This window comes from Marmota flaviventris, chromosome 3, assembly GCF_047511675.1.
Source record: "Marmota flaviventris isolate mMarFla1 chromosome 3, mMarFla1.hap1, whole genome shotgun sequence".
Classification (NCBI taxonomy): Eukaryota; Metazoa; Chordata; class Mammalia; order Rodentia; family Sciuridae; genus Marmota; species Marmota flaviventris.
This window is the reverse complement of record NC_092500.1, coordinates 84,642,555-84,668,484: the sequence shown is the minus strand read 5'-3', so window position 1 is coordinate 84,668,484 and position 25,930 is coordinate 84,642,555. Positions and strand designations below refer to the sequence as shown.

The 25,930-nt window shown below is 35.2% G+C and overlaps 1 protein-coding gene across 2 annotated transcripts in view; it reads right to left on the bottom strand.

Moving 5' to 3' along the window:
- Window positions 1–25,930, bottom strand: part of Itpr2 (inositol 1,4,5-trisphosphate receptor type 2) — a 481,279-nt gene that overhangs the window by 134,214 nt on the left and 321,135 nt on the right. For both annotated transcript variants that reach the window (XM_027934069.2, XM_071610047.1), the window contains 8 exons: window positions 21,900–22,008; window positions 21,237–21,424; window positions 15,428–15,611; window positions 14,440–14,696; window positions 12,128–12,328; window positions 9,584–9,694; window positions 5,278–5,373; window positions 2,773–2,895 (listed from right to left, as the gene is read on the bottom strand). In XM_027934069.2, coding sequence (XP_027789870.1) covers window positions 2,773–2,895; window positions 5,278–5,373; window positions 9,584–9,694; window positions 12,128–12,328; window positions 14,440–14,696; window positions 15,428–15,611; window positions 21,237–21,424; window positions 21,900–22,008 — 1,269 coding nt within the window. The remainder of the gene's footprint in view (window positions 1–2,772; window positions 2,896–5,277; window positions 5,374–9,583; window positions 9,695–12,127; window positions 12,329–14,439; window positions 14,697–15,427; window positions 15,612–21,236; window positions 21,425–21,899; window positions 22,009–25,930) is intronic.

Sequence of the window (25,930 nt, the reverse complement as noted above, 5' to 3'; positions counted from 1 at the left end):
TGGCTCAGTGGCAGAGCGCTTGCCTGGAACATGGAAGGCACTGGATTCGATCCTCAGCAACCACACAAAAATAAATAAAAATAAAACAAAGGTATATATATATATATATATATATATATATATATATATATATATATGGTGGTAAGGTGACAATTTCTTGTGTAACTGTAACAAAATAAGCAGACAATAGCTTAGCATTATGGTGTCAGTTATTTATAACTGGTCCTGTACTACTCCATTCCTATACAGGGGATCCATGTGGACTCTCCATTTAACTGCAAATCACCATTGAGTCTTAAGGCAGAAAGCCTACAGCAATTTAGAATCTACTTGTTCCCTTCACTCAGTCCAGAGCTCTCTCTTTCTGAAGCCTGATTTCTTTTATGTACCTCTACCTTGTACTTTAATTGCTCTTCAAGCCACTACTTTTCCAACATTTTCTTTAGGGGAACTTAAAAAAAAATACCTCTGTATGTCCACTCTGGCCATTTTCACATCAGTTGGTTTCTCTCTTCCTTTCAGTAAGTTATTTTAACCTTTTGTTACTTTTGAATTTCTACTCCCGGGAAAATTCCACATTATCTTTGAATATATCTGTTCTCTTCTTTAAGTATTTTCATAAACTCAAATCCATCAAAATAACTGACCTTTATGCCATCTTCATTTTTCCCTTCTTTCATTTATAAGTTACATTTTTTTGTTATCGTCTTGAAATCTATAACCAACTCTTAAATTCTTTATCTTCTCTCCATTCTTCTCAACATGCAGCTTAGCCTTTTAGAACATTTTGTATCCTCTACTCTTAAAATTAATCTGCTGTGGGCTGGGGCTGTAGCTCAGTGGTGGAGTCTTGCACATGTGAGGCACTGGAATCGATCCTCAGCACCACATAAAAATAAATAAAGATATTGTGTCCATCCACAACTAAAAAACATATTTTTAAAAAATGAATCTGCTACAACTGAACTAACCTAAGTCTTTCTTCAACCTTGGCATTTTTATTGTTACCTCTAATGCACTGGTAATCTGAGATTGCATTTTAAAACTTCTTCAAAGATGTGGGATAATCAGGCACAAACATACTAGCCACATCACTGTTCCAAGGCAAACCGACCTGGTCTGGAAGCTCATTTCCCACTCAATAGTTGCACGGCTAGGTCTTGTTTACAAAGCTGCTCACTCACGCATAGGACAACCTCACCAGAGAGAGCAAGACTAGCTTTCAGTCAGGAACTCAACTCTCAACAAAATGGCACCTTTTCCATATCCTAAATTTCCCTTGTGATTCTATTCCCTTCCCCTTCCTTCTAAAAGGTATTGCTGCTGTCTTTGCCCTAATCTTCCTGTCCCTTCCATGTCCCCTCTCCACCCCGCACAGAATGCTACAGCTCCTACAGAAACTCCTGGACCCCATACACACACCGTCACCATGTTTCTATGACCAGACCTGGAAAAATATGACAATAAGTCACTGACATAAAATACAAAGAATGATTTTATTCTCAGCCTGGATCTATATCTCCCTACTTATATTAACTCTTATTCTTTTTTCTAACTTGACTCAATTCCTGTCACCTGATTTCTCTTTCTCTCTAAAATAACACCTTTTCCATATCCTAAATCTCCATTTCTACTCCCTTCAACCCATCCTTCATCTTGCTTTCTGTTCCTCAATACCTAAAATGCTCTTTTTGTCTTTGCAGCTATAACTCATTTACCCTCACCTCCTTCTGATCTATATATGCATCTTGATACACAATAAGAGACCCTAAAATCTTCTCAATATCTCAACTAGATCATGTAACAATAGCAGCCTCTTTTGTTAGTAGCTTTAAAAATCTGACTCCTTCCCAGAAGCCTCTGTAAATATTATACTCAAGTTTACATCAATTAGACAGTTATACAAAGGGTAGAAAAGGGCACAAGAAATGTCTAAAGAGCAACCTTTAAAAATAAATCTACTCAGAATCTGACCTTATATCTATCATTGCTTATTTAATCAAGAAATAAAATGAATGGGGAAGCAGGAGAAAGGAGAGATTGTCAATGGGAGATGATGGCTAGGAAGAAAGATTATGAAGAATTATAAGTCTGAATTTTATTCGGAAAAAAAAGAGGGGGCTTTACAGACAAATGCACATTTAAAGTTTTTAACTTCTAAAACAATCTGCATTCAAAAATGCAAATTTAAATTTGAGCTTCATGTTAGTGGAATTAAACTTATCAAATAATATTTACCAAAGTTTTGGTTTTTATAAATCATGAAGTAGAAACATTTTTTTCCAAAAGAATTTGAAAGTTAGCCTCACATTTGTTAGAAGTCCAGTTGAAACCAATTAGAGGCTGCTACTTTATGCTTTGCCAATCTACAATTCAAGGAGACCAGCAGGTACCTGCCAGGCTTTTCCTGATTAGGCCTGATTGCTCTCCCTTACTTCACATTCTCTGTTTTCTCAGTAGCCTTTCTCTCTTCTTCAGGATTTCTCTTTGTTACCATGTTTTACCTATCCCTGAGTCTCTGACATGAGACTGTCCCTTCCTTCCTCCTGGCCGAGTTTTTGGTGCCAACCACTGGTAACTTGTAGACTGTCCCCTAGCATATTCTGCAGTGTATCAGGCATTCTTGGGGCTTGTTGCTCTCTTTAACCCCAAACATAGGGGGCGAGTGCTGAATAAATGAAAGGACCAGAACTGGAATACGACAAAAAGTCACTGTCATAAAACACAACCGATAAGAAAAGCAAAATAATATAAGGATATAAAATGTGATACCTGATGGGCCAGAATATAGATATTGTGTCCAACATCCTTTGGGGAAACACCATCATCTCTGCCTTCCTCTTCCCCATGATCACATTCCAATCCTTGGTTATAGGCATTCTTCATCACATCTACCTAATGGGAGAAAAAAAAAGGAACAACAAACAAGGTTTGAAATGCTACAACACACGTTTTAGATTTTTTTGTGTCATAATTTAAAATTGGGAAGCTTCATGAGTCTCAAAAGTATAAAAGACGCATAATGAAAATATCTTTGAAAACTATTTAAATGAATATGAAGTATAGTCCTGCAATCCTACAATTCTTGTCTTACATGGAAATTTTTGCTTTGACTTTGAATGTTAATTGTCAAAGTTCACATGATTTATGAGAATCTGGAACCCTGAGAAACATCCATTATTTAGTGAGCCCCCACAAGGGAACAGACAGACATGGTTCTGGATGTGGTATAATAACAACAACAGTGATAATAATAATAAGTGGAAACAACAGGGCATCTCCCCTCAAGGAACTTACTCCCAGTGGACAATCAGCAAGTAAAGAACTGGTATTTTTCAAAAAGGTATTGCACAGTTCTATTGCTGAATAAATTCATAATTCATTGATGTATTTAACTATAGGATTGGGACAGTGCTGCACTTCTTAACCCATTGCTTATTATTAGCAAATCAAAATTTTAAATAAATTTGAATTATTTAGGTTGAATTAGTATGAAAAATTCATGAGTCAGAAATATAATATAAATGTATTGGTAACAAAGTCAGGTGTGGTAACACATGCCTGTAATCTCAGCTACTCAGGAGACTAAGACAGAAGAATCACAAGTTTGAGGGAAGCCTGGGCAACTTAGTAAACTCATTAAACTGTGTTAAATAACACAGTGTCTTATCTCTCTTCTTGACTCCATTATTTACTAATAAAGCAAAGATAGTAGTGTCAGCCTCCCATAGGGTCTCTCCATAGCACCAACCATGGTGTTGATGCAAATGGGACTTAGTCACTGGGGCACTGAGCTATACGGCTTGAATACGTCCTCAACACGTTTGAAACTTGCTGCTTTAAAAACATAACTATGTTACTTCATAATTTGCATACCATAAGTAAGAAGAAAAATATAACTTCTACAATAGGAAGATATTAATGATCTCTGTGGAATCACCATCAAATCTCTGCACAATTTCCTCTAGGCCAAGCATTGTGCAACATTTCTCAAGTAAGAACAACAACAAAAAATACATATTAATTTTACTTTTCAAATAGGTATACAATCTGGGATATGTCTTATAAACAATTTTACAAACCTTCCTTACATACAGTCTTTCTGTATCTATGGGCAATTTGATACCCCTTGAGGATACCAAAATCTGGGGACGCTCAATTTCCTCATAAAAAAATGATGTAGTGTTTGCATATAATCTATGCACAGCCTCCCTTATACTTTAAATTATCTCTAGATTACTCACAATGCTTAATATAATGTAAATACTACATTAATAGTTAATATGTTGTATTATTTAGGGAATAATGACAAGGAACAAGTCTATACATATTCTGTACAGGAACAATTTTTAAAAATTATTTTTGTTCTGTGATTAGCTGAATCCACAGATGTAGGTGGGACTCCTGGATACACAGGGCTGACTATACTCCCCAGACACTAGTAAACTAAAGTCAACTTTTTTTCTGGCAAAGACCATTTGCATATAGTTTAGTAGAGTGTAACAATCTGGCAAGAAGTACTCAGAGTGGATAAAATGAATGAAGTCATAGGACCCAATTCCTATAGACCTTCAGAAGCACTTGTAATGGTGAGTCATTATGTTCCATTAGGTCTCGGCAGAGGAGGGAAAGTTGCTAGCCTTTTCTTCTGACAGGCTTATCATCCTCCTCTCCCTTTTAGGCTACACATTATTTTGTTAATTTGTTTTAATTAGTTACACATGACAGTACAATGACTTTGACATATCATACATTTGAATCAGATGGGATATAATAACTCATTTTTCTGAGTACACAGGTTGCAGAATCACATTGGTCATGCATTCACATATATACACACAGTAATAATAATGTCTGTTCCCATTCTACTATCCTTCCTATCTCCCCAACCCCTCCCCTCCCCTCCCATCACTTCTCTCTACCTAATCTACGGTAACACTATTCTTTTTTTTTTTCTCACATTTTCATACATGTATTTTGTATAACAATGAGGGTCTCCTTCCACCATCCATGCAATTCCCTTTCTCCCTCCCTTTCCCTCCCACCCCTCTTCCCTATGTAGAGGTAATCTTCTTCCCGTGCTCTTCCTCTCTTCCCCATTTTGAGTCACCCTCCTTATATCAGAGAAGACATTCGGCATTTTTTTTTTTTTTTGGTATTGGCTAAATTCACTTAGCATAATCTGCTCTAATGCCATCCATTTCCCTGCAAACTACATGATTTTATTATTTTTTAGTGGCTACACATTATTAACACAACTTTAAAACTTTTCCTTACCAGTTCCCTGGGTCTCATGTTGAAAAGAATTCTCTCTGCATTCTCGCTGTCATGTCTGCTTTCCATAATGGCCAGCAAAAGCTTGGAGGCGTTGTTCTAGAGAAACAGATTGAGTTAATGCACATGTAAAGTCTGTTTCATGGACTAATGATCCCCTGCGTTTGTTTTAATTGAGATTGCCAGGACCATTTTTTAATCAAACAGAATTGAAAACTGACCATTTCTTTTGTCTTATTAATGTTTTAAATTGGATGTTTTACTTCATTGTCAATACAAAATAAATCTAATGAATCATAAGAGATGTTACAAGGGATATTTTAATTATTGGTGAAAAGATGCTTTAAATACAAAATTGACTATATATATTATATATATATATATATATATATATATATATATATATATATATAATGCAAATATATTTTCCTTCCTTATTTCCTAAATAGTCATTCGTATCATGACATTTTAATAAGAAATAAAGTGAACAGGAAATGATGACATATTTTATAGCAATGGCATAAACTTAAAGAAGTTAACACAGTTGTTTTTGAAATAAAATATTATTAGCAAATCAAAATTTTAAATAAATTTGAATTATTTAGGTTGAATTAGTATGAAAAATTCATGAGTCAGAAATATAATATAAATTTATTGATAACAAAGTCAAGTGTGGTTGCACATGCCTGTAATCCCAGCTACTCAGGAGACTAAGACAGAAGAATCACAAGTTTGAGGCAAGCCTGGGCAACTTAGTAAGACCCTGTCTCAAAATAAAAGTAAAAAAAAAAGTGTGTGGGGAGGTGCTTGGGATGTAGCCCAGTGGTAGAGCACTTGCTTACTATATGCAAAACTCATATTCAGTATCTGGACTATGGCAGAATAATATTTTCTTTTTTTATGGATGGTTGTTTCGTTTTGCCATACTGGAGATTGAACTGAGGGCCTTGCGTGGGTAAGTGTACTACCACTGAGCTACGTTCCTAGCCCAAGGATAATATTTTCTATTTTTGCTTAATAGAGAATAATATAGCTTATATTATTTGATATGCTCTTATTTTATTCATAAATATATTATCTCAAATATTTTACTTTGAGATATCAAAAATGTGTCTAAAACAATTTGCAATCCAAATGGGCAACACAAAGTTATAGAAAGTCTTATCATAGAAAGTATAATATCCTAGACATTTTGAATGACCACTGCAGGCTTGGCTAAAAGTTCAATATGCTATCCTCTGCCACAGAGCCAGTTCTGGACATTATGAAAGATGTTTCCATACACTATGATTTTAAATAGTGCTGCAATAAAATTTTGGCTGGCAAAAAAAATACCCAGGAGATATTTCTACAGAGTTTTGTTATATTCATTTAGACCAGAATCTTAATCTTCACATATAATCTTTGATAGAACAAAAGAGGTAGAGTCAATGGTTTTTAAGGCACTTCAAAGTGAGTCAAAGTTAATATCTTTCACAGAATAAAAAATTAAATTCAATCAGCATTCAATCTAGGTGGACAATCACCACACGAATTTTTTATAAGATTATGTAAAGTAATTCCACTGTTTAATTTTAGTACTAAGTTCTATCCTGCTATTCCAGAAGTACCACATGAAGACTATTTTGAAGTGACTGATATTAGAAGATGATGAAGATGAAGAGCTGTAGATGGCACCAAAGCCACTGACCCACAGGGAAAAGATCTTAGTACGTTTATCCCATTTTCATTTTTTGCAGATTTGCACCAATTCTAATACCCACTTTCATAATGTAGGATCCTGCATAAACAACATAACTAAGAAATATGATTTCAGGATTAGTGGAGAGCTTAAATCCTTAGCGCCATTTGAACAGACCTCCACAGAATTCAAAGCTCACTCCCTGGCAACAGGAGCAGGACTCTCTAAGGAATCACACGAATCACAGGACCAATACATAATAGCTTAAAAATACATCCAATTTCAGAATGCTATCGGCAATATGGTATTTTTTGACCAATTTTCTTTTTCATACTATGTCAAAAGAATAGAAAGAAATCTTATAAATGACCTCCTAAAATCTGAATCCATTTTAAAGTACAAGACCCTATATAAGCTAAAAAATCAAATGGAAGTGTCAGAGTTAATAGGGGGGTTTTCTTCCAATGGAAGCCAGAATCTTCAAAATAAAACAAAACAAAAAATATTATCTGTCTACAAACTCAACATTTCATATTTACCAATGATAAGAAATGGAAGTAAAAAGTAAAAAGTTTGAAAAATTCATAAAGAATTATACTATATGAGTATACAAAATATAAAATTACGAACAATTAAGCAATCAAATTCAGTAATGGATGATATGAAATAAAACCTTAATATTTTAATGCAGCATCTGTATAATGTTATAGAAAATTTATTAAAGCCCCATACCTATGAAAGCCCCTCGAATTTACTAATGTACATCTTACTGTCAAGCAGACGTTGTTTTCATGTTAACCAATATAAACAAAACCTCAGACTGTTTAGAAAGCTACATTCACCTCATTCTTTAAGTAAAAAACTAAACTTCAAATATTTTAAATCAAATCTGTAAATTTGGTATTTCAAACAAATCGTGACTTATCAAACTATTGTATTTTAAAAGATATAAATTGTGCTTATTAAGTAAAACTTAAAGAAATCTTTGTTTAAAAGTATTTTTATTTGGATAGCTTATATATTTGTACTACTAAATCATACCCATTTAAGATTTGTTGTTGTTTTTTTTTCACATAGGTCTGGATTTGTAAGTAATCTATATGTCCATACTTTATTTATTTATCTATCTCTATTATTTTCAGCATGGGAGATTGAAATCAGGAGCACTTTACCACTGAGCTACAACCCCAGCCATTTTTATTTTGTATTTTGAGACAGGGTCTCACTAAGTTAGTAAAGCTGGCCTTGAACTTGCAATCCTTCTTCCTCAGCCCCTAGAGTCACTGGGATCACAGGAATGCACCCAGCACCTGGCCCAAACATTATTTTTAAGTTTCTTCCTCTATAAGACATATTAATTAAAAATGAGATGTAAAAGTATAGTCTTTAGACTAATGAAAGGTTTCAAAAGTCAAAGACCAAGGCAACTACATGTTGTTTCTTTCTGGATAATGGTTAAAGATAAATTTAAGATAAAGTAACAAAAAGGTTTTATGTAACTCAAGTGAAGCTGACTGTCATAGAGGCCCAGATGCTTCATTAACTGACGCCTGCAGCCAGCAAGTCAAAGGGCACAAGTGCTGTCCACGTGGGGACCACCTTCATTCTGTCCTGAATGGAGGGGCTCAAAGCTCACACAGGTGACAGTGGAAAAATACAAATGCAACTCTTCTGCAAAAAGAAGCAGCACCTGTTTACTAGGGGCCTTTAGCACAACCTTCACATGAGTAGGACATATGTATATTCCATCTGACACTCAAACCTGCATTTAGAAACAGATTCATAAAAATATCATTTCTATTCTTCTTGGCCATAAATTTACCCAGATAAAGTTCAACTTAATTATATGCTTTCTATCATATTGGATAGCTCTGGCTTTGCAGAGAAATTGTATTTATCCCTGATTGTGCCTTTTTTAACCTGCTCAACACTAAACACAATAATGTGGTCTTAAATAATTTATTTCAATTGAATATCATGCCTTAGCATTGGGGATTTATATAGTTTCTAGACAAATATTCATTTTGTCTATTTTCATTTGAACAGAAAGTTCAAAAAGAAAAAAAATTAAATGCCCCTGTGCTTCTGAGAAACAGAACTGCTGAAAGTGGGTACAAGGCTTGCATTAAAGGACTCCCTTAAAGGCACTGCGAATATAACAACATATTTTTTGAGAGGAATTCATATTCTAATGTAAAAAGGACTTGGAAAGAAGATATAAAACTAAAATGTGTCACTCCTTTGACATTATCTAATTAATTATGACCTCCTGTAGCCCAGGTGGGCTATAAGTACACGGTGTGGTCAGTGTTCAGCACATTTTGCTTCTCTGTATAATGAAAATTACAAAATAAAAACAGCAAGGAAGTAGTGAAACAAAGTGGCTGCTCGAGAGAACATCCACACAGGAGCTTGCAATTGAACATTACCTCAAAGTAAAATTTCCGTTTTATCAGAAATTTTGTGAGCCTTTTGATTTTTAAATCTCTTTCTGTCAACTCATTAGTTGAAAATCTGATCACATCTTACATTTGACAAATGCTGCTTGAAGACTTAGAGTCAACTCTGAAAGGGAGCTTTATGTAGGGAATGTAACTTTCCCCACTGGAACAGCGGATTTTACTCTACCTTTAGCTGGAGCACCAAGTCCATTCGGTATTTACCAAGAGGATTTATGTCATTCAGAATCAAAGCAATGATGATATCAATCCCATTGGATTCATGAGTAGCAATGCAAGTCTAGAAAACAAAATATTTGTAAAATAACCTTTTATTTACAAATGAACAACACTAGATACAATAGGACATAAAATAGCAGAATCACCTTTATTTTTTGACCTTTAAAACATAATTGAAATTTAACTTTATTTGAGTTATTCTTTTGTGTGGAGTCTTTTAATTGATTGGTATTAGGTAAGAGGCTTTGGACACAGAGCATTAAGAGAGACAGATGTCTGTGAATGCCTATTTTTAAAATGAACTATTTTTTTTCAGAATTTCAAAGACCACTGATCATGTTAAATACTCTTCTGGCCAATAAATTTTTAATACAGCCATCAACAGAGGAGCTCTTTAAACTTTCCAGTTTTAAGATTTCACCCATCCTAAGAGAATATAAAAAAGGGAGATCTGTAAGTAAATTTTATAGGACTGATGTAGCACTTTAATTTAGGTGCTACTTAATGCTAAATTGGTGACGAGAGGTGGTGTGCACGTGCTGGACAACAGCAAAGACAGATGATGTGGGAATCTCCTAATATTTGGTGGGGGGGAACACACTGTCAGTTATGGTGTATAAGGGAAAATTTTGACAGATTTCTTAAACCTGGGTGATATATAGAGAGATTTTTGATTGGGAAAATTACATAAAACATCTTGAGACATAAATATGAACATTTTGAAGATAAAGATCTACTGTGCTAGGGTTCTGAACTTAATTTTACAGAACTTAAGATTCAAAAGGTTTGAGGGCTAGATTCATGGGACTATGTTACAATGGAGAACCTTGCCATAGAGTTTGAAAAAAATCTGAAAACTTGCTGAGTTAAATGAGAAAGGGTAATACCAAGACAAGTCTGAAATGACTGCTTTTTAGGATAGGCCTTATTTTTCCTTCATACAAGGAAACTGTCAGTCCCCTGACACAGAGGAAAGGCGTTTTCCATTCACCTTTCCCATTATTTCCTTAGGTTCTTCTGCCCATGAAATGTTTACTAAATGTAAAGGGAGTCTAGTTGCAGTCCATTTCTAGAATTTGCTAGCAAACTTCTTTCCTTCCATACATTTTCAGAGCATGGGAAATTATATGTGGGGTTAGAGTTATTTTATTATTAGTTTTTACTTTTAGAACTTACTTGGTGTTAATAAATTAACTTCAAAACTCAACTTCACCCTCTTATAAAACCAAGAGTTGGGTACATTCTAATAGGCTGCCCATGAAATAATAATAGAAGTGCATGGCAAACATATTTTCTGTTATAGATAGACATGGCTTTATCAACAAAACCAAATCTCTAAATTTGTATATTTTTCCTTAACTTATAAATTAACTGTTAGGCTTTCTTGTATCATTGACCTAGGAAATTGAAACAGAATCCAAAAAACTTCAGGGCAAAATTCACAAACTCACATGTGCCTTACAAAGAAGAAAAAATTATCCCTATAACAAATTATTTATATCAGTGATTCTCATGTTTTACTTGTTTATGTTTTATGTTGTTTACATGTTTTATGTACCTATAATGTATATGTGTGTGAGTATATGTTCCTACATACACACAGTCACTCTATATGTGTATATAATTTGCAATACAAAAGTAAATCTCTTTTTCTCATTTCCTTCTATCAACAACTGATGTTTGTTCTCAATGGCTTCTTTAACATTTATATCCAGAAATGTCTGTGATTGGAAAACTCTTCCTGCATAAGCCTGTGCTTATGATGGTAGCTCTATAAAGCTTGTGTGGTTGCAAAAATATCAGTTGGCTCCTCTTTCCTCTACTCACCAAAAGTTATGTCTTCTCCCATAATGTGTCCTTGATATCCAAAATAAAAATGGAATAAGAGATCTACATTCTAGAAAACAGTATTGAACTTTGTGCCACCCTCCAAAATTAATACAGTCAAAAGAGCACTCTATTTAGATTCAAAATCTAAGGTCTTGAGTTTTAGAAACAACTCCACAACTAACCAATTCTGGCACTCTGAGACACTGGGAAGTCACTTAATCTCTTGAGTCAGAACCTATTCATCAGCAAAATAGGAGCAATAACATCTCCTTCATATGTTTTACTGTGAGTATAAAAGAGAATATATACTACCCCCAGTAGTAGGGCAAAAGGAAGTTTATTCTACAATCCTGGAAAGATCACTACAGATGAAAACTGAGCATTGGGGGAAGAGACATATTTTACCTTTTGTTCAGTAATTCTGACTTTTATCTTGAATGTTTTCATGGGAATTTGCTTTTATGATGAAATTAAATAAAGATATGGCACAGTAGTCACTACTCTATAATTCAGTCTTTGCATGTTTTGTTAGGAAAGTAAAAATGTCTGGCAAAGCAAGAAGAAAGATCCTTCAAATGTACACAAAGGTTGGGTGCTTCCCTAACTTGGCCCTTTGCTCGTGAGTCATGACTACTTTTGCATGAGGAACTGCTTTCACAATTACCTGATTTTCATGGCACGGACCCTGGCAATATTCAGTCAAGCTCTCCAGGGTCTGGTTGACCAGTGCTACATTCTTCTCGTTGATGTAGAGACCCAACAGGCCCAGGCCACCTGTTGTACTCCCACAAATGCAGTCCAAAAACTGGAGGGTCTCACAGACGAGGTTGTAATTTGTCTTGTTGTTTTGATTTCTCAAGAAGTTCTGAGGGCAAAAGAAAATACATCACAGGGGTTAAAAAAAAAAACTATACTAATTGCTTTCAATTCTCTCTCTATATGTGTGTTTTTCTAACTCAAAAGTATCCCTGAGGCAGTGAGGGATGGAAATGCTCTTTATAAGAAAGTGTTCACATTTACTAATTTTCTCAAAGGTTTAAGATGGGAAAAAGCCTATAGGTTTTAGCTAAAGGTTCTGTATCAATTGTACAGTTCATAATGAACACTTCTCAATGTCACCTGTTTAAAATAACTTAGTAAGGGAGAAATAATAAGTATGAAAAGGAGAAGAAGAAAGTAAAAGCAAAAAGCAATTCATTAGAGAGAGAAATAATCAAATTTCAAGTAAAGGGTCCCTGATAGGTAATGCCGCTTCATTGTTTGTTGATTGTAATGATAGCACTTGGAAGCATTGTCAAAAATTTCAAAGAGTTAACACAAATCTATATAAAAGAGGTTGTATACTGCTTTTTATAGCAAAATCTCTTATCAGACCCATGGCAAGGTGACTGGCTTAACCAATAAGAGTACATCCAAACCCTGATATATTGTGAGGCTATAAAATGAGGCACATCAGTATATACTGATAAGCATAACCTAACGATATATAAGTTAGTAATAAAGTATATTAATTAATAAAAAAGTAAATTGGAGGATACTATGAAATGTGTATTCTCTTTAATAAAAGGTTTACACACATATCAACATTTACATGGGGACAAAAATTTGTACAAGGAAATACAACCTATTAATAGTGATTTTCTTGAGGAATAAGCCTAGTGAAATGGTAAGCAAGAAGGAAGAGTTTTATTTCTTAAAACATTGCTTATATTTATTGTTTTAATTAATTTAATTTATTCATTTGAATTTATTTCTACCATTTATTATTCTTAAAACTATTTTACACATAGTAATTCCCTATATTGTTTGATCCCATACTCCTATCAGGAAAATGTCCAATCAAAAATTCTATAATCTCTTATACATTCCATACATCTGTTCCCTACATTGACAGACTGGACGGGTTAGGACAAGCATGTAGGCACACATCCAGCACCCTTTCTCTAGAAGGAATGCTTCTGGATTGGCTTGCCAACCATGTTGCAGAAGCTCTCCCCAAGTTGGAGGGATGGTTCACAAGAGTAATGACTTTCAACATCATTAATTCCTGAGCTTCTCATCCCCGTGGAAGACATTTAGTCCAATATGTCTTAACCTACCATATCCCACCAATTCAGAGCCCTTGCACTCTAGATCCTCACCAGAAAACACAACTTCATAATCCACTGTCCTCTACTGGGGACAGGTGGTCTTAGAAACACCTATAGTGAAAATGGAAGATAAGAGGCACTGCAAATTTCAGCCACTTCCACTAGAATTCATTAATGGATTCTTTTGCCAGCCATACCACCTGGAAGGGTGGCTAGGCTGGCATGATGGAAGGTGTGCTGGACCTGAAATGGTCTGCTGACTAAAACCGCCTCAGGTAAGCATACTCACTCACCTTCAATCAGGACAATCAAGGATTTCAACATTTCATGTGGCTTTGCCATGGTGACATAAGCAAATAATGCAAAAAAAAAAAAAAAAAAAAAAAAAAAAGTCAAAATTCTTAGGCTCCTAAACTCATCTGTCTGACCAAGGACAATGTATCAAATAAGATATTAAGACATGCACTGTACTCATTTACAAAGGTATCAACCTTCATTGATGCAAAAAATCCTTCTCTGTATTAACTTTGTTTCTAATAAAAACAAAACATATTCAGCATCCTCAAAACCATGAAAGGCATAGATGAGACCAATTGGACTTTCCTCAACAAATGCAAGAAAACTGAAGCTCATTGAGGATTAAAAAAAATTGAGTTGTGGATACACAAGATGATAATGTGTGCATCTGATTTTTTCATGCATCAAGGAACTTTTTTCTCATTTTTCTTTGCTGATACAAAAGTTTCTTCCATTTCAGAAAAGCATTGCTGGCTTTATTGATTATCTCTCCAAATCTCTCTCCCAAACTACTTGTTAGCTTTATTTGAGTTTAATTACTTATAACCACAGGCTTATTCTCAGCTTTCACACAAAACAGAACAAATACCTGCAGCTCCCGGTTGTGATTCTCACACAGTAACTGAAGAAATCTCAGGATTGGCTGCATGATGGCAATTGCGGGACTCATTGTTACTTCTTCTGCAGATTTTTCCTCCACGTTTCCCACCTCTGAGCCTGTGCACATAATGTCTATTTCTGGATCCATTTCTCTTCTGTATACACAATATGCTTTAGATGTTGCCGAAGAAGCTTCTGTTAACTGCCCTTTCATACCCTCTTTTAAATGTAGTGATGAATCTCTTACTGAAAATAAAGTAGTATTCTTATTTTTCTGAACTAATTTTCTTTCTAATTAAAATAAAAGAAAGACAACCAGAGACCCAAATTCTCTAACAATTGTATTAAAAAATCATCTGACGAGAGATGCAACAATTATCTCATAAGGGATTTGAGGTGAGAAATAAAAAATTAACATTTGCAGTGGAACATCAGAAAAGATTTCAATCCTTAGCCAATTTTAGAATTTTCTGATATCTATATCAGAAAGACAGACACACACAGACAGATACACACACAATCTATGAATTTATTACATACAAGAAGGTTGGGAAAATATGACAAACTTCAAAATGTTAACATCTTTATGACTTATAATTAATATGGTGATAATTTTTTTTATTTCAAATACCAAGATTTTTTTGTTATATAGAGTTTAATGCTACCAATTTTGTTCCAAATCTTAAATTTTCATGGTGACTCTAAAGGTTTTAGGCAGTTGTTGTGTACCACACATGCCACAGTAAAATCAAAGAGTTCTCATGTCACCGATTGCTTCACACTGATTAAACCTCATCTAAGTTTGCTCCTGCAAGGCCCATGACCAAAACTCTTTATGGATGGAAGTTCACGTTCAGAGCCAAAGAGGCGATAATTAGGCCAAGATAAAGGAGATGATAAGGACAAGAGACATTTAAAGGCTACATCACCTTCTCTTCTCTCACCCTCTTCTCCCCAAGAGCCAAAGAGTTCTTTACCTCTCACTCGTGGGCCGGATGTAATCAACTCACTGTCCTCATCCCTCTTTTTGCTCCCTAGATCGATGGTGTTCACTGTCACTGTTGATCTTATCTCTTTCTGAGCCGCCTTCATTCGATCATAGAGAACTTTGAAGAATTTTTCTGACTTTTTTTGTTCATGCAACTGCTTGTAGAAGGAACTCTGAAAGAAAACATAGTTTAAGATATCAATACCCAAGAGGAGAAGAATAGTTGTTTTCATGCAGGAAGTGAACATAAGCATTATAGATAAAAGCACATATTTAAAATGCTACCCATTATTACTTCATAAATTGACAGCCTTCAGTCTCTTGTACTAGTTAATGAGAACTAATAATAGCTAGTTATTTACTTAGCACTTTCTACTAAGAGACATATTTTAATGTGTTATTTCTGTTATTCTTACTGATTATATTTTTTAAATTATAAGGTTATTATAAGATGTTGTATGAAAAGAGTTTTTGATTTTTATGTTTTTATAAAGTCACACCTTGATTCAACACATATTTACTGAATGCCTACTGTGTGCCAGCTCTACCTAGTGCTAAAGATAGAACAAAAAAGGAAAAGCAACCACAATCCCTGCACTCATGGGTTTGTAATCTTAAAAAAAAAAAAAATCCATAAGTCCAATGTTTACCCTGTTTAAAATATGAGCTTATGTTAAGTTATGAAGAGTTATTTTTCTCTTTATCTAAATTAAAGTACATTTAATTTAGAATGGTTACCATGACAACCTCACTCATAGGAACCTACTGATAAATAGGCACTAAGTTTTTTCAGTACTCATTAGTTACATTGCTTCACATGGGGTCTAGGACAAATCCAATTTAAAATAAATCCTGCTCTATAGTGAATAATGATGTAGAAAGGATTCAACATCAAAAATATGATAAAATTATCTTAGTAAGATGTGGAAATACTGAGCCTTAGAAATATGTACTCTAATCATTGTCTGATCAATGTCTTATGGAAGTATTCAGAAGAAGGGGTAAGAGATAGGAAAGGTGATGTACTCCAGAGAAGGTAGAATTTGAAATGGGTGGAGAAATCATAAACTATTAATAATAAATCTATGAGATAGTCACAACATAAATAAGAGAAATATAGTAAAAATTTAGTGAAGATAATAATCATGTAACTATAATGATAAAAAAGAGATTTTTGTAAGCTTAACAAGAGGTAGTGTAAAGAAAACATATATATATAAACAATGTTTTCTAGATCAAGGAGAACTGTCCATAGTCCAAAATAAGAAAATCTAAACAGGCCATTTTGGGGAATTTGACTGTTTCAGATACGCTCTCCTAAAGGAGTGCCTGGAACCATGACCTACAGGTCTTGGGACATGTGAGACTCCAACGGCATCGGGTTTTGCAATTTTCTATGTGGGCAATGCACATATGCACAGTGAATTTAGAAGCATAAGATGCCTACTCCACCCACACAAGAGGACGCTCCCAAGTGGAGGGTGAGCAACCCTTAAGGCAGCAGGCCAAAAGTCACAGTAACCATAGCAACCACAGCCCAACAGCCAAGCTGGTTCTGTTGGTTCAAAGGATAAACACAGCGTTCACAGATCTCTGTGGTTCCACAAATTAAGCTGAAGCTTAAGCCCTAAAATTTTGAAACAATATGGTTAGAATGTGGAAGGAGGTCCCAATATATTAGTAAAGAAGATATGGAAATGTTGTGGCTCTACTGAAACAGGGTTTTACAGTTGATATAGATCTTTCACTCATATCACATCATGGGCACCTTCAGTCCAACAGTATGATGCACCAGATGCTCTTTTGCCATTTTATAGATTAATAAAATGAGATTTAGCAAAGGTAAGTGACTTGCCCAATATTACATAACGAGTAAGTAGTAGAGCAAGGATTTAAATCTAGATACTGACTCCAAACCACTAAATTATAAAATAGCAATATAAACTCAAAACAATAGATCATTTACATAGACAATACCTTTTAAAACCCAGGGATCTACAATACTGAACAGCATGAGTTTAAGAAAATTAAAAGTATGTTTCATAGACAATTTTATAATCTCAACAGACAGGTAAGGATTTAACAATAAAGATATTGTTTCTGCTTGGGAAAGTATCTTAGGGAGCTGCAGAGTGTATAAGGGGGAAAGCCAGGTCCTTTTTTAGGAGCCAAAGGTAATGGATAAACACATTTGTGTGACAGAGGAAGGATTTGGCCCCAAAGAAGAGGAGGCAGACTGAAAATGGAAGGGCTGAGAAGAGAAGTGAAATAATGAACTAGAAACACAAGAGAGGACAAGGGTATGACGCAAGGTGAGCCAGCCAGTGACACTTCCAGGGCTGAGGATATAGAAGGTTATTTCTAGAAAGGAGGTGTTTATTGTGGCTAAGATTACAGAATCTGGAGTCAGACTGCACGGGTTCAAATCCTGACTCTACCAAATAGCTGTGTGAGTTTGGAACTATCTGTTTCTTCTTCTGTAAGAATTCATATTGCCTCATGGGTTGTTGGAGAACAAACCACCAAGAGTGGTGCCTGGGATTTAGCAGATATTTCTCTTTCCTATTGTTATGATTAGTATTTGAAATTGAAATGTGAGTTTTTCTATCATCCACCAACCAATCTTTAATAAAGTATGTTAAACACATAAATTGATTTCTATAGTTAGGAAGGTAGAAATTAAGGAAGGGGCTCTGATTCATATCTCAATAATAGAAGGAGAGCTGCCAAGATAATCCATGAACTAAAATGCAGGATACTGGTGACTAAGGAAACAGTGAGAATGTAAAACCCCCAGGGGACTGGCAGGAGCCTTGGGAGGGATGCATTTCAGTCTATAATAGTGCAGGGTTCAGGATTCCAGCTGATATCAACTAGACCTCTGAGGCCAGATGGACACAGATGACATTTAGGTGACACAATGATGTACTTAATTGAAGAACCTGACCAAGGGGAAGCCTAGCAAATGAGATTGCCATAGGTCATCTTATAAGAAACTTTTTACATACAAGTGTAATTTAATACTCTTTCATCAACAAATATCCATTAAATAGCTGTAAAAGACTATAGATACAAAGAATACCACCGGATCTTCTATATTAAGAAGTTGAATTTTATTAGAGAGGGTGCAGTACAAATTAAAAAATTAAAAAAAAAAAAGGTAGCACAAGCAAAGCAGCAAGTAAGAATTAAAGAACCAGTGCTAGGGAAGTTCAGATAAGGGAGCAGTTGCCAAATGCCCCAGCCAGACAAGAAAGACTATGAATGAGGAAGAATTTGACTGGGACCATTTGTAGATACATTCACTCCTGAGCACTTATTGTACTCTTAGATAGAGTCAGATATAATGCCAGACATAAAGAAGAACATGTGATCTCGACTTTTAAGGATTTTTAATTTATTAGAGTCTTAAGCTCACAATAACGCGGCAGTACTGCTAAAGATGTCTGCAGGTCACAGAGGGCCCTTCAGCAACTAGCAATCAATTCCGCCCAAAGGGACATGGAGTCAGAAAAGGCTTCCATGAGAAATCTATTGAGGTAAAGAGAAAGCATGAAAAATCACATATTTGGGGAGCTGAAGAGTTTAGTGTAGCTGGCGTGAAAGAGAAAGGACAGAGGGAGGAAGTGGGAAGTTGGAAAAGTTGACAGGATTCAATCATGAAGGCTCTGATGGACTAGAGTAGGGAGTCTGCCTTTGCCGGGCAGGTAATGATCAGAAGCAAGGCAATAATAGGTTTTGGAAAGATATCCTTGGAAGAAATAGGGAGAATGATTTGGAGAAGAGCAAAACTAGAAGCAAGGATACTTCTTGGAAGGCTTCTCCTCACAATTCATTAAAATATAAGAAGGATATGTAGGAGGGTTGGACAAGCAGGGGTTGAAAATAAAGTATGGATATGAAAGATGTTAAGAGGACAGAATCACAGAGGTTGATCATCCTGGGATATCCAGGAAGAGAGTGAGGGTGAGTGAGGGTAAGTTAAGGTGAAGGCTGGTTTTTGAAATTCTTTCTTTCTTTTTAAAATATTTGTTTTAGTTATAGGTGGACACAAAGCTTTATTTATTTATTTATTTATTTATTTATTTATTTTTTATGTGGTGCTGAGGATTGAACCCAGTGCCTCACACATGCTAGGTGAGTGCTCTACTGCTGAGCCACAACCACAGCCCCTGGCTTTTGATTTCTGTGTAGACAGCTTAATAGATGCAGTGCTAGTCATCAAAAGAGACAATGCACAGGGAGGAATGGGCATGTAGAGAATAATAGTGGATTCCATTTGGAATGTGTTGATACTTGTTCAACATCTTGTAAAGATCTCTGGAAGATACTTAGATGCAGCATCTAGGACTTCAGTGAGTGAACTGAGAATCATCAGCATAGAGCAGAAATTAAAGATGTGAACATGAATGAGATTCAGTTGGGGATCAAGTAGAATAAAAGAGGAGGGTCCAAAGAAACTGGGGAAATGTCAGGATTCAGGAGTTAATCAGAAGAAGAGGAATCTTCACAGAATGCTAAGAAGAAATGGTAGAAGGTGGGAGGAGAAGCTGGAGAAGGGGGTATCCCAAGACCAAGGCATGAAAAAGTCTCAAGAAGAAAAACGAAAGTCACCAGTGACAAAATGCCACAGAAATGTCAAGAAAATAAGGACTAAAATATGTTTTGGTTATGAAGGAATCTAGGAAATCTTTATCTACCTTGCCAGGAATTGAAAAAGTGGAATATGCAGTTTCTGACTGGTATTGGCTTATTCTCCAACAATATGAAGACATAAGTAAGTACAAATATGCACAGAGGATGAAGAATGATCCCATCTGATAACCCTCAGTGGTCCAGACAGAGGATTCCAGAACATACTGTTAAGCCTAAGAATCACTTCTAGAGATGTCAAGAAATCCTTCACTCCTATCGTATGTCTACATTTAATGGAGTAGCCTAGATAATTATTCAGAAACTCCCAACTGAATATCTGGTAGGAGAAGATGAGATAATTTCCAAGAAAATCCACTCAAATCCCTCCATTACCTACTGCTTCAAGCTCCTTCAGAGGAATCTGTGCTGTAGCTTTAGTACCATGGGAACTTTCAACACTTTTCTTTTTTCCCCACTAAGAAATATCATTGTTTGGAGATGATTTTGTTTTTGTTTTTGTCACTGTGCCATTTGCTATTCATGAGGCCTTTGTTCCTAAAGCTTCACCATTGGATGTGTCCTATAGTAAAGTTCCTGTTGTTCGACATATTCAATGGCTAGCTAAAGCAAAGTATCCCAGATTTGAATCAGATGTGGCTTCTGCTTGCTATGAAGAGGGACAGTGGGTTTCGGACTCCAATGAGTTGCAGTTGTTACATTGTTGCTTGTTCACCCAGGCAAATCTAGAAAGATCAGGTTACTGAGCAGCAGCAAGGCCAGAGGGCAGCCTTGTTTTCTGGGAACACTTCCCAGATCCCAGGCTAGCAAGCCCAATTGCCTGTGGGCGTGGAGGGGCCTGTGTGCAACTTGGCAGGAGTTACCAAGGGAAGTGTGTACCTTCTGGAGAAGGTGGTCAGATCCTCTGTGTGCAGGTGAGCATATCGTTCACTGTAGCAGAATTCCTGATCTAATGTCAGACTGATGTTTCTTAGGATGTTCTGCTTTATGGAATAATTTGTGAAGTTCTGTAGCTTTTACATCAAATTAAATAAATTTATAAGGAAAATGTGAGGTTCTTCCTTTTGTTTGTTGTTTGGTTGCTATGATAAGTAAAGAAGAAATACAAATAACAAATGTAAGGCCCATGATTGATAAACAGGCACCTGTGTTTGTGAATTTCCTCCTTCAAGCAAGGCAATGCCGAGTAAAATGCCTTCTGAAAAAATCCTGTCGTTTTTGGTGTTTACTATAACATCAATGACAAGTTCCGATGCACCCTCTTTATCCAGCAGAGACTGGATATCAGACATTGAAATCCCGGTCTTATCTGAATCTTGTCCAGAAAAGCTTCCTGTGATTAGGGAAAACAAACAAACAAACTTTAACTGCAGACACACTAGCATGCAATGTTTTCAAATCCTTACAACATAAAAAATATTTAACATTGAGCCTTTTTTCCTACATAATTCAATATAATGGAAACTGAGTTGAAAATTAACAAAGGTGTATAAAAATGGAACTTTTGGCTAAAGGTCAGACACCTGTACTTTAGTGTAATTAAATTTTTTTCTTAAGAAAACAGAAAAAAATAGCTTTTTTGTCCTTCATTTACATACTTAATTTACTTATTTTTTTCAAAATCACAAGGCAAAATCAATTACAATGTTCAAATCTGTTTTTTTCATGAACCCCAAACTGCACAAAGGTTGTTAAGAGTGCTTTTTAAATGAATATATTATATTTGTGCCATTCAAGTGAAATACGAAAGACTGACATAAAAAAAAATGTCATGAGAATCCTAAAATGAAAAAACAGAGAAGCCTCACCTCCCACTTGTGCAATTTTGGCGTAGTTTCCTGTCAGGTGTCCATTCATACCAACTCCATAATCACCTTTGAAGTATCGATTCAGGAGTATTTTTCTTAATATGCTACCCTAATAAGAAAATAGGAAAAGTGTTAGTTATTGTGTCTTTTTCTAATGAAAGTAGAAAATCTCAGTATATTAAAATGCCACATAAGGTATATTTTATGGAAAATATTGTGATATGGATATTTTAATTATATATCAAATAATATTTTCTGAGGCAAAAAATCATAAATATGTACCAAAATAATAATTTTACTTCTTATAACAAATGAAGAAGGGCAGAAACTTGGAACTGATGAATGGGCTTATGACCTAGACTATAGAGTTGGTTTCACAGATTTACCCTAATTAAACTCATCAACCTATATATATTAAATATAAATATTTTTTATATGCTGGTCATACCTCAATAAAGCAATTTTAAAAATAAGTTTTCTTATTCCAGAAATAAAATATGGTAGATTGTACCAGAAAAATCACAAATACTATAAAAACTGGAGGTCCCAGTGTTGGTAAGAATATCAGTAGTTCCTAAAGATAACACAGAATGACAAACACCCCAAGAATTAAAACACAAAGACTTAGTTAGAAAAGCTTATTAAAAGAGTTGGGGGGAAACTGGGTATACATCAGCCACTCAGAAATTAAGCTTGATAAAACAATGAATTATATTCAGACTCTAAGAAGTTTTACTCAAAAGACAGTGGGCAAAAGACCTTGTATTTCTTTATAAAACATGCAATTCAAAAATTCCTAAGTCTCCAACTTTGTACTGATTATAGAATGTTTTATATGTAATATTTTAAAATACAATTTCTTTCACATGTATAAGAAATGCACACATCTGAAATCCCAGTGGCTCAGGAGGCTAAGGCAGGAGTGTAGCAAGTTGGAGGCCAGTCTCAGCAACTTAGCAAGACACTCTCTAAGAAAATAACCAAAGGTGGCGGGGTGGGGGAATGGGGCTGGCTGGGATGTAGCTCAGTGGTAACCCCCCAGTACCAAAACAGAAAAAAAAGAAATACAATAACTCCAAATCTCCTTTAGAGGTTATTATTAATTTAATAGAAAGAATGGTCTTAAAATACTATTTAAAGAATACTTGTTTATCCCCACATCCTCACCAATACTTATTGTTGTTTGTATTCTTTTTTTTTATTTATTTTTATTTTTATTTATTTTTTTATTTTTATTTTTTATTTTTTTTGACATGAAAATAATTTTATTCAAAATAAAGATTGAAAGTAAAAGCTTTTTTTCCCCCAAGGCTTTGGAAATTCATCAAAAACAATTAGTAAGAAAAAAAATCATGCATTCAGATTCTAAACAAAGAAATAAATTGGCTAATTCAAATCTTTAATAATTTGGCTGTTTCAATAAAACTGAACAGCTCTATAAAATGCATTTGGTAAAGTCACAAAGAATTTTTCATTTGTTTTGTTAAATTGATTTCAGAAATTACTACTAGATTTAGATGTATTAAATTATTATTATTATTATTTTATATTCTGGAGTTCTTTTTTTCTTTTTTATTTTTTTTTTTATTGGTTGTTCAAAACATTATAGAGCTCTTGACATATCATATTTCATACATTAGATTCAAGTTGGTTATGAACTCCCAATTTTACCCCAAATACAGATTGCAGAATCACATCGGTTACACATCCACATTTTTACACAGCTGCCATTCTGACTGGAGTGAGGTGAAATCTTAGAGTAGTTCTGATTTGCATTTCTCTAATTGCTAGAGATGCTGAACATTTTTTCATATATTTGTTGATTGATTGTATATCTTCTTCTGAGAACTGTCTGTTCATTTCTTTGGCCCATTTATTGACTGGGTTATTTGTTTTTTGTTGTTGTTGTTGTTTGTTTGTTTTTTGGTGTTTAGCTTTTTTAGTTCTTTATATACCCTAGAGATTAGTGCTCTATCTGATGTGTGAGGGGTAAAAATTTGCTCCCAAGCTGTAAGCTCTCTATTCACCTCACTGATTGTTTCTTTTGCTGAGAAGAAGCTTTTTAGTTTCAATCCAACCCATTTATTGATTTTTGGTTTTAATTCTTGCACTACAGGTGTCTTATTAAGGAAGTTGGGGCCTAATCCAACATGATGGAGGTTTGGGCCTTCTTTTTCTTCCATTAGGCACAAGGTCTCTGGTTTAATTCCTAGGTCCTTGATCCACTTTGAGTTGAGTTTTGTGCATGGTGAGAGATAGAGGTTTAATTTTGTTACATGTGGATTTCCAGTTTTCCCAGCACCATTTGTTGAAGAGGCTGTCTTTTCTCCAATGTACGTTTTTGGCGCCTTTGTCTAATACAAGATAACTGTAGTTATGTGGGTTAGTCTTTGTGTCCTCTAATCTGTACCATTGGTCTACAGGTCTATTTTGGTGCCAATACTATGCTGTTTTTGTTACGATTGCTCTGTGGTATAGTTTAAGGTCTGGAATAGTAATGCCACCAGCTTCACTCTTCTTGCTAAGGATTGCTTTGGCTATTCTGGTGGGACTGCACCAACTTGGTACAGCCAATCTGGAAAAGCAGTATGAAGATTCCTTGGAAAACTTGGAATAGAACCACCATTTGACCCAGCTATCCCACTCCTTGGTTTATACCCAAAGGACTTAAAACAGAATACTATAGGGGCAAAGCCATATCAACATTTATAGCAACACAATTCACAATACCTAAATTGTGGAACCAACCCAGATGCCCTTCAGTAGATGAATGGATAGGGAACATTACTCAGCATTAAAAGAGAATAAAATCATGGCATCAACTTTTTGACTCCTGTATACTTAATAATAAAATGTTCCTTCATTTTATATATATATATATATATATTTTTTTTTTTAAAAACCACACTTGTTTAAACTATTTAAATTAATGTAACTACTAAGGTGTCACTCCTATCCTGCAGGGAAGGCAGCTGATCTAATCTCTACTCTTGATTACAAAATCCAAGCCATTTCCCATTCCTGTACAACCCTCCCCCAAGCACACCTCAATTTATGTAGTGACACGTGTCTCTTATCACTCTTTCTCTCTTTCATGCTTTGGTTGTCTCTCCTTCTCTGGTTCTCAAGCTTTGCCCTCATTTCTTTTGTTGTGCTTGCCTCTCTGTTTTCCCTTCCCCATCTGCAATTTCATCTGATCCTTGATTGCGCAATCGCTTCTGCAGATCTGAAGGCCAACTGTGTCTCCTCCAGCCTTGACCTTGCTCTCTTAAGCTGCTCAATCTGTTTCTCATCTCTGACTGCCATTCTACAGGCACCTCAAACTCAATTTTCATTCTCTGTTAAACATGGTTTCCTGTAGATTTCTATTTATTTTAAAGAGATAATAATTATTCTAGTCATTTAGGCTTCAAATTTACTGAATCATGTATTTACCCCCCACCTGAACTTGACAATGGTCTGTGTCTTCAGACATTATATTTTAACAAACTGAACTATGTGATCATTTCTTAAAGTTTTCTATGCCTTTCTTGGCTCACATCATTACTAATAGACAGGTCCTGTCTTCTTCATTCTACAAATATTCATTAGGTGCTGATTATTTTAGACATTATCCTATGAGAATAAGATATAACCTTCCTCTCCAAGAGTTTACAATGAGCCGTGTGCTAGGTCTTGAGTAAGCACAGTAGTCGATTCTGAGAAGGTTTCACATGCACACGTGCACTTCTAAGCCATGCTCATGGAACAGACTGACCTGTGCACGGGGAACAACATGTCCTAAATGCTCTGTGCCAGGAATTTTAGAAGACATTCAGTGATGGCAGGTGTTTATCTTTATAGTGACTTTTATTGATTTAATTCTTGGAACGCAAACACCTATAATGGCTCTTTATTTCATGTTTTTTTCCTTGAAGACTTTTCCATATGGAGTGTATTAAGTAAAGGAGATGACTAGTCTCACAAGAAGTAGTGAGATATAAGAGCTATTCCCTCACTGAATACGACTCTACTTTTCCTTATAAAACCTA